We start from the raw sequence: 15280 nt of genomic DNA, 5'->3' as shown, positions 1-15280 counted from the left end.
GGAAAAGTTCACTAAGATCACCTAGTCCACCCACCAGCCCATCACCACCGTATTCATGCCGTGTGATACACTGAGATATAACTGTGTCTCTGCACTCAGTGAGAGAGAACACAAAGTTAATAATAAATATCATTGGTTTCATTACTAATTATTATTAAACTGATCACTTCATAATCATAGAAGGTTGGAAAATACCACTAAGACCATTGTGTCCAACCATCAGCCCATCACCACCATCCACACCAGCTCACATCCCTCAGTGCCACAATAACATGGCAGCTTCAGTAGAGGCAGAGGCAACGATGGGTTTGTTCTTTTTTGTATGCATGTTTCCCTACATTCTCTTCTAGCAGTTATTATCAAACAAACTGTTTTTACACTTGCTGATATCTTTAGCTTTGATTGTCACTGCAACTTCTCTGAAGCACTGATTTTGTTTGTGGTCTCAGATTTATATTTTCAAGTGTTCTGCATTTATCATTGTAGATGTTCACTTGCACAAGGACAGCAAGAAAACAAATTCCTGTTGTTTTTATTTGTGTAAGAGTTGAACAGCCCCTAAGTCTTAGAATATCTCCTAACACTAATAACAACAGCAGCAAGAACAAATTACTTGCAGGTGTTTGTGAATAATTCAGCTAAAAGGAAAACAAATGTTAATCAGATAAACTCTTTGCTGAGAGCCACATTATGTTCTCAAGTTATACAAGACTTCGCAAGTTTCCAAAGTAAATGTGTATCATGTCCAATACTCAAAATGTTCAGCACACAGAATAACAAAGTTTCTATTCTCCACTTAGCAGAGGCTGGAAGGTGTAGGATTATCACCAACACTCTGAGATTGTATTAACTTGTAATGAACTGAGAGCAGAGCATGGACGACTTTTTCATGACCCACAACCCAAAAGCAACCTCAAGTCCAGAACGAATCAGACAACCATTTTCTGAAAGCTCTTGCTGCCAAAGAAATCCTCTATCACTTCCATTTGTTCTACATAAAACTCAGTAATTACCCAGCAGAACATAATTCTGGGTACATTCTGACATTTACTCTACAAGATTATTCTGGCTGCCAGATTTCTCTTGCCTTCCCTTTTATGCAGTGTGATGCTCTATGAATAAAGGCCAAACCAAACAAAGTAACAAAATTACCATGAAAGCACAGCTTAACTTAAGAGACAAAATAGCTAATCTGTCTGAAATGTATTCATGTATGACTATAGAGGACACTCAGCTGCATCCTGTGTAATATAGGGCAATTCTACTGCCACATATTTTTAGGTGCTGACAACTTGTGCAGTTAGAAGAAAAACTCCTAATAGAAAACTACATTTATAGTTCCCTTCAGATAACAGAACTGCGATCTGCAGCTAAATATATGAGGACATCTGCAATAAACAACCATGAAATTTGAGGACAGATGGCATTCTGACAATACTTGAAATGGCGTCTCGTCACAATAACACCACAAAAGGAAACAGCTATTCAAATTTGAGGGTCACTGACCACTGTAAAATTTTCCAAAGTAATCCCAATTACAAAAACACCTGTGCCCAATTATTTTTTATGCTTATTCAATGAAAAATAAATAAATAAATAAAAATACTACTTTCAGCATCAAGTGTTGACATAATTCATTTAATACCAGTGCTGTGTTAGCCTTCTGTTCATTCACTCATACTAGTGCAAACAACAAGCTAAAAATTCTGAGTATTTAAGAATTTATAAAACAAGTACACTGAAAAGAACATCTTATCAGTAAAACGTAACACAAGATTCCAGCATTATCTTCAGCTAAGTGATGTGGAATTCAGTCTGAGAAGTCAGTAGAGCTGCTAACTCATTGGCCTAAAAATATGGCTGGATTTGTCACACAGCACTTCAAGATTTTCTTGAATTATTGTACTGTTGAAGGACTTTCTAATAGACTTCTGGCATCCATATCACTAATCATTTCCATTTCAATTATTAACTTTTACCTTTTTGCTTCTCTAAGTTGAGCAAAATAATTGGGGGCAATCTGAGAAATGATGGTTGTATAAACTGTAAAAGATATATCTATTTTCTGTATCCTACCATTGCCTAAAGGATCAATTCTATGACATACTGACTATTCTATAGGCTTGCTAAGAAACACTTGGATATAGGCAGTAAGGACTCCACTACATTTTGCTGCCTTATACTACCTAACAAAAACATTCTTCAAATCTTGTAGCTCCTCTCAGTAACATCAGGGCACTCTGTTTCTAAATGTTCTATTTTCTACCTACTTCTTCTGTGATCTGCAAAGACCAATTCAGCTTCTTAAACAATTTAGCAGTAGGAAAACCTGAAGGGCCACATAAGGACACAGAGAGATAGAATTTTGGCTGTCTGAAGTATACAAATCAGAGCCCCACAGCTGCTGAAAACTCATCACCCAGATAGTGCTACCTATTAAACAACAAGAAACAACCACATGATTAAACAAAACAAAGGCAGAAGTTATTGTTATATAGACAAGGCATCAAAAGACATATATGAAAAGAGACAACCAATATTATACACCTTATATAATAATATAAGAAATGAAAGAAGCACTAGAGACAAATGACAATTTAAAAGGCAAAATATACTATATTCTGATGTTTACAACATAAGATAGTTATTCCTGTGAGGTTATCTTCATTTCCTTTTCCTATTTCTAATTGTTTCTTGTCACATTACACATTGGAATTTATTTGAAATGATGACAAAGCATGGACATTATAACAACCAGCATGTTCCAAAGGGCTCTCCCAAACTGCTTTCCAGTAGGCAATGCCACTTATTTCATAGATGATAAAACAGAAATACAGCATGGCAAGCTACAAAAAATGCAAGTTTTCTTTTGTGCCCTAGGCACGTGGAGTGAGTGAATGCATTTTAGAATTTCTTAGGCTTTGTGTGCATTTAGAACACTGAGATGGGAACAAATATAAGTCAAGATGGCAAGTAAACTGCAGTATATGTTCCACAAAGGAACAGCAAATCTTTATAAGTATTCCATATACAGCGATTAAAAATATTCTACTGCAAAGCACAGCTTGTACAGCATTTGTACAAATGCTACTCTGTACAGCACAAGAGCTCCAGACATCTATTTGTATTATATGCTAAGATCAGTATCCTTCATTCCTCTTGAGCCCCAGTGAAATACTAATGCACACTTTGAAAAATAAAAAGAAACAAAAAGCTTCATCAATAAAGGATATGTACTATAAACAATATAACTGGAAATTAAGCTGATTTTTCAAGTGTCTTCCCAATAAACATTAAATACACAGGCACAATGTTATTGTTTGAGGAGGAAGGGTCACCTTGACAAAGTTTAATCACCCCGCTGCCTTTCAACTGAATGTTGATGTGAGTCAGTAACTTTGTTTTACAGATCACTTCATATGAAATCTGGCTGCTATTTTTGTTTTATTTCCTACCTCTTTTTTATCACCCAACTTCCATTCCCCATATCCCTAAGCAATTAAGATTTGTAATAAACTAGTCGGGCTAACATTTGATCCATTGTGTCTTAATTGTGCTATTGGATATACATGTATAGTAAAAGAACCACCTCTACCTCCTATTAATTGGAGCAAGACAATATTGAAGAAGACAAAGCACTGAATCACCAAAACACATTTGATTTCCTAATATCTCCATTCAGAACTGGGGCAATGCTAAGCTTCATTACGACAACCCAACCTTCAATTTAATCTTACAGCTGATAATTGAAAAGACAGCACTAGGTTCTCAGTAGGTTAACAACTGCACAACTGAACTCAAGTTCTAGTCCATGTGTTAAGATAGAAGTACTCCAGTTAGAATACTTCCCTGTTCTCTGAGGTTCATGACTTTTTGGGGTGGAAGAGGCTGCTAGGGTATAAATGGTGGGTGGTTACACAGTTGGGTAGCTGGACTACATGAACTCTGAAGGTCACTTACAACTGAACTATTTTATCTTCTATTCTAAATAATTAATTTATAACATATTCCATAATCACACTGTAACCATCCTATGTGTGTTTGCTACTCAGTCTGTAGTATGGAAATGTTAAATGAAGAAACACCTGAAAACAACTGTCTAAACTGCAAAGACTGAAGAGCAAGTCATGTTACTAAAAGTACTGCATATCTCCATTCAAATATTAAAATGTAGAACTACAGCAGCTATCCCAGTCCTCTTAGGTACAAAACAAATCAAGCAACTATAAATCTCACTGAATAATAAAAAATATTAAAATCATTCAAGGTTAACATATTAGAAATTAAGTATTTTTACCTAGATAAAACACACCTGCACTTTAGATTGCATACAAAATTCTCCAGAATGCTGACAGGATACTTTTGTGTGGATTTAGTAGAATTTTGGAGTATGTGGAAAAGGGAATGTTGCAAACTGCACATTCTGTAGGAAAAAACAAAATCCTCAGGGCTTTAATCAATTTTTTAATAGGTTGGTTCAGCAAATAATGAGCAAAAGAAGTAATCACTTTGAAAAGCATTGACTTGAAAATCATATACACCTTTCTTCCAGGGGAAAACTTGTTTGTGAAGAACACTGCTCACTAAATTTAAGCTGTTCATACCAATACCACACACCCAGGGCACAAAATACAGAGGGGAACTTGTTAAAAAACAAAACAAAAATCAGCATTAGGAAGGTACACAGTGCACACTTACAGTGCTTTGCCATGAGTATTCTGTCAGTATCTGAGAGAATAAAACTACTAAGTTTAATAACAAACTACCCTTACATTTTATTTTCCTTTGGTAGTGAGAAAAGCGTGATTCCTTTAACTATCATCTGTTTTATAACCACAAAGTGTTTAGTCTTTTCTTATTCACGTGTACTTCTTGATGATGTGCTCCATAGCCACATATCAATTATTTCATAAGGAAAACAGAGTAGAGCTTTTGTCTGATTTATGCAAAACACATAATGATTAGAATTCATTGGCATCCTTAAAGCTAAAATGTTGCCCTTCCAATTCTAAAGATATCTTCACTATGCCACACATTTTTTTCTTTTTAATTTCCTATATTATAGTTCTAAATACTGGAAAGCTTTCCTTTCTAAAAGGAACTCAGCTCTGTACCCTTTGAGCTATTAGTTGTACTTAAAAGCATAGCTTATTATGTGCTATTGCCACACATGGCTGTGTTTCTCACACGTCTGCCGATACTACAAACATTTATCTACATTCATTCTGTGAACTTTTCTCATCTAGTAGCTACTTACTGGAAAGCTCTAAAATAGTCTTACGGGTAAAAAACAAGAAAACAACAGAGGTGCAATGTCAACACTACAATCACAGCAGTGTCTGCACAGGAGCAAGCACCACAATCTGTCTGCTAAGCAGAGAGAACTGAAATTGCTAAGCTGTATGTTGCTTGGGCTCAATACAGCTAGTTGTAACCAACAAGGCTGCTAACTTCTTGCTTCTTCAACTGTTCCTGTTGTATTAACCTTCGGCAATCAGCTGAAGCTTGAATGCTCTGAATTCTCAGGACAGCTGAATTAAAAACAGCTGGGATTATTGTTTATACTTCATTACTATAATGGGAACATAAACTTGTGAAGGGGAAAATAAAAATCATAACCACCTTGCTGCTCTCTATGATTACACCAATGTACTAAGAATCACACCTTTCACTCCCAGTCTAGTCAGTATTTCAGGGGTACTGAAACTAAAAAACATGTTCCTGCTAGAATGTTATCACTTCTTTCCAAGCTGACAGCTACAGAGTCATGTTAGTAGGATGCCTAAATAAACAGCACTGCAGTATTTCTACATAAATTCAGTCAAGATAATGACATCATTTGTAATTTGTAGCACTTCTGTTTGGAAGGGTAAGTTTATTTCTGACAGCTTATAAATACTTTATATATGTATTTACATTCCCACAAAGGATTTTTAAAATCACTCCACAAAATACAGACTATCAACCTAGCACTTCTAGGAACATTCACCTTAAGGGATTTGTGAAATACCGAGCAGGCAATAGTCATTGTTAAACTTGAAACTAAATGGAATACTTAAAAACCATGGGAACACTGTAATTGGGGATTTAAGATGTATTCCTTTCAAAATTTTCCATCATTCTTGATCCTGTGCTTAATGATTCCCTTTGCTAATAATTCAGAAGTACAGAATCATAGAATTATTTGAGTTGGTAGGGACCCTTAAAGGCCAATCCAATCTGCATCTCCCTTCTTTTAGTTTCAGATAATTTCCCCTTCTCCTATCAAAAGAGATCCTGCTAAGGAGTCTGTCCCTTTCTTTCTTATAGCTCCCTTATAGTTACTGAAAAGCCATTCACAGGCCTCCTTGGAGCCTTCTCTCCCCCACCTCGTACTGATAGTGGGGGTTGCCACAACCCAAGAACAAGACCTCACACTTGGCCTTATTGAACTTCATTAAGTACTACTTGGCCCACTCCTCGAGCCTGTCGAAGTATCTCTGAATGGTATCTCAACATTGTCTAAACCCCAATTTCATCAACATAGTGCCAATCTTCATGATGGAAAACAGGCAGGGTTTACAAGGGAAAGGCAACTGTGGAATATGCTGCTTACTGACAAGTTAAGCTGTTTTCACATTATTTCTTTAATCACATTTTGGCTTAGAAAATTTTAACTCAGTAATATGCCCTGTGCTTATCTGTGTCCATTTTCTTTATTGTTTTGGGCTGTTGCTTGCATGATAACAGTCAGTACTGAACTAAAATCTGTTGTGATGTATTGGCCCAACAGAAAGAGACTTCTTTCTATGGGCTCTTAAAGCTACAGAATGCACCTTTCTGTGTGGTACGCTGAAGACATGAACAAAAGCATAAATTTGCAAAGTTATTATATCAGTGCTAAAATAGCAGATTAAGATTCTCAAAGATGCTTTATTTAAAGAAAACATATATGGGAAACATGTTCACCAAAATTCACAAAAACAGGTGCCCACACCTGTTTCCTCCATCCTTAAATTGTATAACGATAAAATAAGTTCATAGTGGATGCCAACATTAGCTAACTCCAATGAGACTTCAACAGCATATCTACCTGGTAGAAAGGTAGAATTCTTTTTTTAATAGTGGTCTAATTACTCGTGAGCACATATGTCTAAAGCCAGATTGCGATTAGCTTACTTGATATGGATCATTTCACTCCTTATTCCTTCTAATAGTCTTTTGTTTAGCAGTAGCTCTAGATGTCTACTGCTAATTTATCTGCAGATAAAACAACAAGAAAATAGAATTAACTAAGCTTAAAATGAATTTTTTGTTGGATCATCATGTATATGTGACACACATAACTAATATTAATAGAGATAAACGCATTAATGTAGTTACAAATGCCAGCCACATACATATTTATGATCTAAATGTATAATTTGTTATTTCCTTGATGATTATCAAAGCTTAACATCTGCTTTCCCACATATTGGCCAAATTCTGATACCTAATATTTTGTAGTACAAAAAATTCAAGGATAGTTGAAGAGATTTATATTCATGAGCAGAAATATATAAACTAATTTGTCCCTGACTTCACACAGAACTTTGAAAACCCCCCTAGATTTCATTTTAAAATCATGTACTCCTGATTGCTGAGAAGTTTGACAAGGCATGGACAGCCTTAGCATGAGAATAGGAGAGCCCCAGGCTGTCCTTGGTAAAAGGAAATAATTGCTCCTTTTATCAATTCTCCTGTCTTCTACTGCTGAAGCCAGGCAGACATCACCAGATTATGACCTCCACCTCTCAGACAGAACCTTTCTGTGGAGACAATGACCTAAGAATGGGGGAAGGACAGACACAACCTGTAATGAATCACAGACCAGGAAAACAGATGCTCCCCACAACCATAGACAAAGGGATTCTCCTCACCACCTCTGTGTGTCACACCATGACTCTGCATGCAGCTGGTAGCTCCCCAGAACCATGGACAGTGGGATCTTTGTAAGATATATAAGTATCTTAGACTTGATTTCTCATTAGTTGCTTGGTCTTTGACTTTATAGTATTTAAACTGTAGCAACAAAACAAATGCATTGATTCCATAACAGTCTTGGTCCTCTGCATCCACCAAAAAGGAGAAAGCAATTAACTGAGGGACAATTAACACTATATAACACTCCTTACACGTCAGAGCAGTGGTAGTACATTGTGTTAGGATATACTTTATAAGTAATTACAGCCTGCTCAGATGAGCGTAAGCAGATACTGAAGATACAGTCCCAAACACAAACATATGTATTTTTAGGAAGACAAAGCTCAGTGCCAGACAAGTGATAGGCCCCAGAAGGATGGACTTAGTGAAGCTGGAACATTTCTGAAGCAGGAGATAAGTTTCAGAACTGAGTTCACAGAGAAGTCTTTTAAATTTAAGAGAAAGCAAGAAACCCAACAGAAGTACACTTCCCTAAAATAGACCGTTTTCTTCCAATTCCCTGTTTCTTTGAGCTCTTATTGTAAAGCCAATCCTCATAAAAAAAGACCTTGACAAAGCAGCTGTCAATGTAAATGCAGGTATATGAACAGAAATCAGGGCTACTGCTTTAAAAGAACTATCTCATAATATACAGTAATGAAAAAGATTAAATATCAATGTTAAAACTCATTTGCCATCACTTCAAACATTCAATGTCATCACCCTCCGCTTAACTTTTACATAATAACATGCTTAGACTTAATACTAAGAAGCTTTTGTTTAATCGTTTTATTTGAATGTGAGCTATTCCATGAATGAGCAGCACATTCCTCCACACTACTACTCTTACCCAAAATGAAATATATGACATTTTAGATACATAAATTAAGATTTTATTTAGATACACAATAAACTAAGAAGGCATTCCTTAAAACTTATGGAATGAAATGTCAGCTTTTGGTCAATAGGCAATTCCTTAAATCACGCAAAACTAAATTGAACTTGAATGCCTTAGGTCTATTCTTTTTCATTGGGATTTTTTTTATGCTTGATGGTTCAGTGAAAAGGTTTTAATCAAACAAGTAGATTATTCAGTAAGCCCCGAATACTCAGTTCTCAAGAATCAATGATAAATCTCTTAATATTTTCCATATCACATCTTTCCTCAAATAAAGGAAAAATAACAACTATCTCTAATGTTTCTCACCTGGCTTCACATCTACATATTAAGTGAAGGAGATTAATGATAGATGCTGTACACAGGATAACCACATCAATAATTATCATCAGCTACTTGTACCCCATAACAACACTGAGAGGTCAGAAAATTAATCTATGAAATGAGGATAATTATAATGACACTAAAACTTGAATGATATTAATTATAATGACATTAATAAATGAAAACATTATTATTTGGGGATATGAACTAAAGAGATGCCAGAAGCTCTTTCTTGTGCTTAGTGAAAAAGAAACAAACAAAAATATCTCTAATTTACTATCAACGAAGTCTTCTTTAAAGTGAGCAATAAAATCAAGGAATTTGAGCTTTCAGTTTAATGATCTCTGGCATTAAATGCTTTCCAGCATGTAATAAAACGTTATTTAAAATCAGTCACTTAAGAACTCTAGAAAAAGGTCTATGGAAGTTCTCTGAGCAAATAAAATCATACTCAATCCAAGGCTAATTTAGGAAATAAAATATAAGAGAATGGGTTGCCATACTTCTACAAATCATCATTAAAGAAAAATTGATATATGACTATGGTTGGCACTCAGTTTATCATAATGATAATCAAAGTCTATAAGCCTAAAGAGAGCAACAAAAAAGGAGAACATTTCTTGAAGGTATAGGCCATGTGAGGGATTCTGAAATTGCATTACCTCTCATCTTTTAAAAAACAAATTTCTTACTCCTTTAGGCTGACAGATACTCTCATTATCTGATATTTCTACTATAAGAACCTTTGAAGGACACAAGCATACCTCACTCACTCTGAGGTTGAATTCTAAAGCAATGGAAGGCATCCTTTTCCAGTACCATTTCATACTGTCTTCCAATACCATTTCATACTGTGTACAGTAATTGCTTTCTTCTTTTTTTAATTACTGTTTCCCAATCCCAGTGCTTAATGCAATGAACCATAACTTCACATGCCAGTGATACCTCATGAACTGTCAGAAGCAAAGGTGGAGGAAAGCAATATGTAGAAAAGCAGAAATGTAATGAAGATGGCAGTCTTCCTAAAGCCCTAATCAAGCATAGCCCTGTGTGCTGTCCTTGGTGTTCTTTCCATTTGCACATGAATGATCAGGGATGTGTTATTTCTCATCCTTAACATCAACTTCTTCTGGTAAAGTTATGAGAGCCCACTAATATTTTCTCCTCAGTAGTGAAGTGGTTACTTTCTAAAGAGATCTGAGCATCCACAGCTGTAGCTGTGTTAGTTTGTATCATCCTGGAGGTATATTTGACATGAAATAAACTTGGCTCTATGTGTTTTTCACAGTTACAAGTAACAAAAGTTCATTATTTAGAAACAAAGAACATTAAGATGAAAGAAAATAGAGTAAGAGGAAAAAAATGACTACTTAAAATACCATGAGCCAAACAACCAGGAAGGGGCAGAGAGAGGACTGGGTAACACTGAGGAACTATTCAGCCAAATCAAGAGAAAAATGCAAAACAATCATTATAAATCTTTTGCTTTAAAGGGCTTTGGTTTTCAAAGTCTGTTGAAGAGAGACTGTATTAGCAAAAAGCACAGGCATATCTCAAATATGCAATCCCTATCATTAACTTCTTCAGTTCAGCAAACTCTCTTTTACAAATGAAACCCTTTTCCCTGTCACTTGGTCCCTAGAGCGGGGTTATTACTGACAGAGTTCTTCCTGACATGATGCCATAATATCAGGTTTGAAATCTACTGCCTGAAGAAAAATAACTTCCAAGTTAAATTTTCAACATGTTGTAGTAAAGGTCACTCGAGTAAAAATAAATCACATGCATTAGAAAAGACTTGAGAGTCTTAATCCACCTTATAAAGACGAAACAAAAACAAACACAATTGTATTATTACTGTTCCATAGATTTTTTATTTTTTTATTTTATTTTATTATTATTTTTTTTTTGAGCAATGAGTTTGTAACTGTTTTGTTCAAGGGTCAGAACCTTCATTTATGTTGGAATATTATGCTACATGATCTGATTGGTAATAGCTTTAATTTTAGGAAAGACATAATTTCCTCATGTAATCTGTTCTGATTTAGTTTGTTCCTTAACATACATTGAGACAAAGATGAGAAGATACATTGCCTTACACAGCTGGCTAATTTTCATGAATCTGAAGCTACTGTATTAGTTTTCTATGCTATGCAACATGATTATAAAATATGACTGCAAAATAAGCCACTTAGTCCTCAAAAACTTGTACTAGGTACAACTTAAGCACACAAGAGTTTTATTTATGCTATCAAAGGGTTCACGTATATTTTGAAGAACTGTACATGTGTAATTATAAACTCTTGTCAAATTTATAGTCAATTGTCATGATAAAATCCTACAGCATTAACATCTTTACAGAAGAATAGCTCTCATTCCTACCCAGCTTGCGTTTCCTCTGTTAGTCAAAACAAGGTCACAGTAGTGGTGTTTGTATGTGGTCTTTGTTCAAGTATGTGTGGGATGAGGCCAGGGTTGTTATTTTCTTTATCACAGCTTGAAATTTTTGGCTATTTATACTCTTAAAATACTACAGCTCACAAAATACACAAAAACCACAGAGCATTTATAGTGAAATAATTCATTTGAGAAATATGTGAGCCAATATTAGACAAAAACTCCCTGGAGCAAAGCAGTTGCTGTTATTCCAGTGATATCTTTTTCATTATATTCCTCATTACCTGTATATTCAACCTTACTACTGCAAATAGAGGCTGTTCCTCTGTTTCACGTCTGATTTTGCTTTGCCATTAATATTTTGAATTCTTGAAGTTAGCTTTTTTGTTTGCTTGTTTTACATTTGGGGCACCGCTATCTTTACTCTGCACAAAGATACCTGAATGAAAGCTATAATTAGAAAACATTTATTAGGTGGAATGTTAGCACTTTCCAGAAAGGAGAATTAGAGTGAGAAAGCATTCCATCTAATGACTCGTTATATATACTCGTTAACAGGTCTGAAACTTCTGTGTTGATTTACCAGTCAACTACTACTGTCAGGCTACAGTTAGTGGAGAACAGATCTCAATAGGAAGTCAATACCAGTACTATACTTCACGGATTTTCCCTACTCATGTTTCCTGCAGCAGGTAGCCCTGGCAGATGTTACCATTTCCACCAATTAACATCCATTAATGACACTCTTTAAGTACCTAACTGGCTGTACATTTCTGGGTCCTTAGGCACACCTCCAGAGATTTGAGAAGAAAACAAAGCAGAATTTCTGCCCTCCTCATTTTTCTTTTTTCCTTGTGACCTTCCTGTCAAATTCTGAACTCGGGAGTATTCGCCACTTACATAAGATAGAATGGTTACTTGCTGGGACCTTATAATGATAAAAGACATTATATAATAAAATAATATAGTGCTATGCACAGGGTCACCAACCACCAAACCAGGCTGCCCACATCCAGCCTGGCCTTCAGTGCCTCCAGGGATGGGGCATCCACAACCTCCTTGGGCAACCTGTTCCAGTGCACCACCAACCTGTGTGAAAAACGTCATCCTAATATCTAAACCTCCCCTGTCTTCATATAAATCCACTTCCCCTTGTTCTATCACTTCCCACTCTTGTAAACACACATACCCACTCCTATTTATACCATCCTTTCAAATACTGGAAGGCCACAATGAGGTCTCCCCAGAGCCTTCTCCAAGCTAAAAAAGCCCATTTCCCTCAACATTACTACATAAGACAGGTACCCCAGCTCACTGATCAACTTAGTGGCCCCTCCTCTGGACTTGTTCCAAGAGCTCCACATCCTTCCTGCACTGGGGTCTGCCAGTTTTTTTGTTTATTTTTGGACTACTTTATTCACCTTTAAGCATTGATTTTTTGAAACTCTGTGTTTAACTCTTTACACTCCAATCTCTTATAAGGATAAAATACCACCTCAGCAAATCAGATTTTTATATCAAACCTTCACAAGAATTTTGCTGGTACACTTCCCCAATTATTCTTTCTGCATTGTACTCTTGTCTTAAACATCTTCTGACAGGCACGCTGATATTGTGACTGTCAACCATGAATATAAAAAATAACCTTCTTATTTTCACTGTTTCTATTAAGAAGTATCCCAATCCCAGAGATAAACATTTATCCAAGCAATACAGATGCCATACAATGGATTTAAATGAGTTTAACAATTTTAGAATAAAATTTTTAAATTGGATGGATAATAACTTTGAATATGTTAGCGTAAGATTAAAGAAATGCCAAAAAGAAGGTAAGCAAGAAAGGGTGTCATTCTTAAAAAATAAATAAATAAAAAGCCTTCCATAATACGGCTCAGATGTAGAGAGCATGGTTTCAGACTTCCTATCATGACTTAATAGCCTATTTCACTGTAACAGATTTCAGTGGTTTTATGATTACAGATAATGCACAGACTCATAACAATGAGGAGTCGATATGGGGAAGAGCAAGACTTCAAATCATTATTTCTGTAGACATTTTCATGGCATATGCCACATGCAGAGCAACGTCTATTAAAGAGGCAGTATAGCTTATACAGGTACCCTTGGGATACAGAGAAGTCAGATTGCAGCAAGGAAATACTGCTACAATTAATAAATCTAATTGATTATGAAAAAGGAATGAAGACTATTTTGCCTTTCATACAGAAATGGAGGTTTCTTAGTATTAAATAGTTAAGGAACCTACAATCATTCCAGTAAGAGCAGCAACACGAGATTCAATTTTACAATTATATTCTGAGTTCTGAAATTAGATGTCAGCTTTAATTACAGGTTTTTTGGCTTCAGTCTCTGTACTAACAGTGCATATCAGCAGCTAATATACAAAAATTACAAATTGGCTGTGAGTTGGCAATTTCTTTTAATATTCAGGACTTTCAGAACTTAAGGAATATATGAAATTCTCCCTCCATCATACTGCTGTAAAATTTCCTTGGTCCAAACTTACTGAATCACTTGAATAGATGAGTAAAATGCAGCCTTATAGATGGAAGCTATCAGGATATCTATCAATCACTGTAAATTTTGACTGTAAAAAAAATGACTTAATCTACTGAATCAAGCTTTCTCTTAAGTTGCCATTCCTGTTTCATGAATATTTTATGCATATCAAATATCCCCAAGCCTATTATAGCCTCCCTTTTGGCAAACTCTGTTTGGGTGTCCCAACCTGCTTTACAACTTCTGTGCTGGTTTTTGTCATGCATTTCTTTGAGAAAAACAAAATCTGCCTCGCTGTTCAGTGTTGTATTACTACTAACACATTATCAGCATCCAGCAGGTAAACTGTATTTATCTTATTTATCTGTATTCTCACTTATTTTAGGTGTAAATCAATCTTCCTTGTAGATTTGTCATGCAGACACGGTCAATTTAGCAAGCGACAGGCAGAAGTCCCTCAGCAAAATAAGTACTCATTTCCCAACTTTGTACGAGTTTACTGACATCATAAGAGGCTTCAAAAGTCATTGTGCATCTTGCAATGAATTTAAACCCTCCTTGGTTCCAGCTTGATGCTCTTACAGGGCAGACCCTCATAGATGCTTGAAAATAAAGCAAGGGAGAAACAATACCTTAGTGCTTATCACTGGAAATGGGACTTTTGAGCCTTTCGTAGCTGATGATGTCAGCTTCTCTGCTGGTTTTGAAGGGACTTGATGGTTAGTGGGAGGCTGATTGTGCAGAATGAAGGACAAGCAAAGCTTCACAGTTTCCTTCAGAGCTTTCAGCTGTGACTCCTGGGGAAAATAAGAAACCATCAGTTCTCCAAGATGTGCTATTATGAAGAGAATTACTTGCTTCATCTGTCCGTATTAAAGCAAACATTTACAAATAGGAGCTGCTTTTATTTATTTCTAATTTAGTTCAAGAATTAAGGCTGATTTATGTGTCTTTTATATAAATTACTGTGCTAAGGTACTAAGACATCCTTGCACTCTTCCCTTTCATACCTGCATTTTATCTATATTAATTACTGTTCACACTTATTTTATCATTAAAGCAACCTACCAAACATCACTGCGTTCACATTCTAGCTTATAATAATTAGTAGAGAGAGACAGATATCTGCAAGTATTGCAAATAGACTTTGCACATAATTTTGTTCATAATATTCAGAATAATTAGTAATTTTCCACATTC

The 15280-nt window shown here is 35.6% G+C and overlaps 1 protein-coding gene across 1 annotated transcript in view; it reads right to left on the bottom strand.

The window, feature by feature from the left end:
- Nucleotides 1-15280, bottom strand: part of LUZP2 (leucine zipper protein 2) — a 101563-nt gene that overhangs the window by 13731 nt on the left and 72552 nt on the right. Inside the window, exon 9 of the mRNA XM_032445007.1 lies at nucleotides 14713-14877. Coding sequence (XP_032300898.1) covers nucleotides 14713-14877 — 165 coding nt within the window. The remainder of the gene's footprint in view (nucleotides 1-14712; nucleotides 14878-15280) is intronic.

Source organism: Coturnix japonica, chromosome 5 (assembly GCF_001577835.2).
Source record: "Coturnix japonica isolate 7356 chromosome 5, Coturnix japonica 2.1, whole genome shotgun sequence".
Lineage (NCBI taxonomy): Eukaryota > Metazoa > Chordata > Aves > Galliformes > Phasianidae > Coturnix > Coturnix japonica.
Note: the sequence above shows the minus strand (reverse complement) of the source record. Positions and strands in the feature narration are given on the sequence as shown.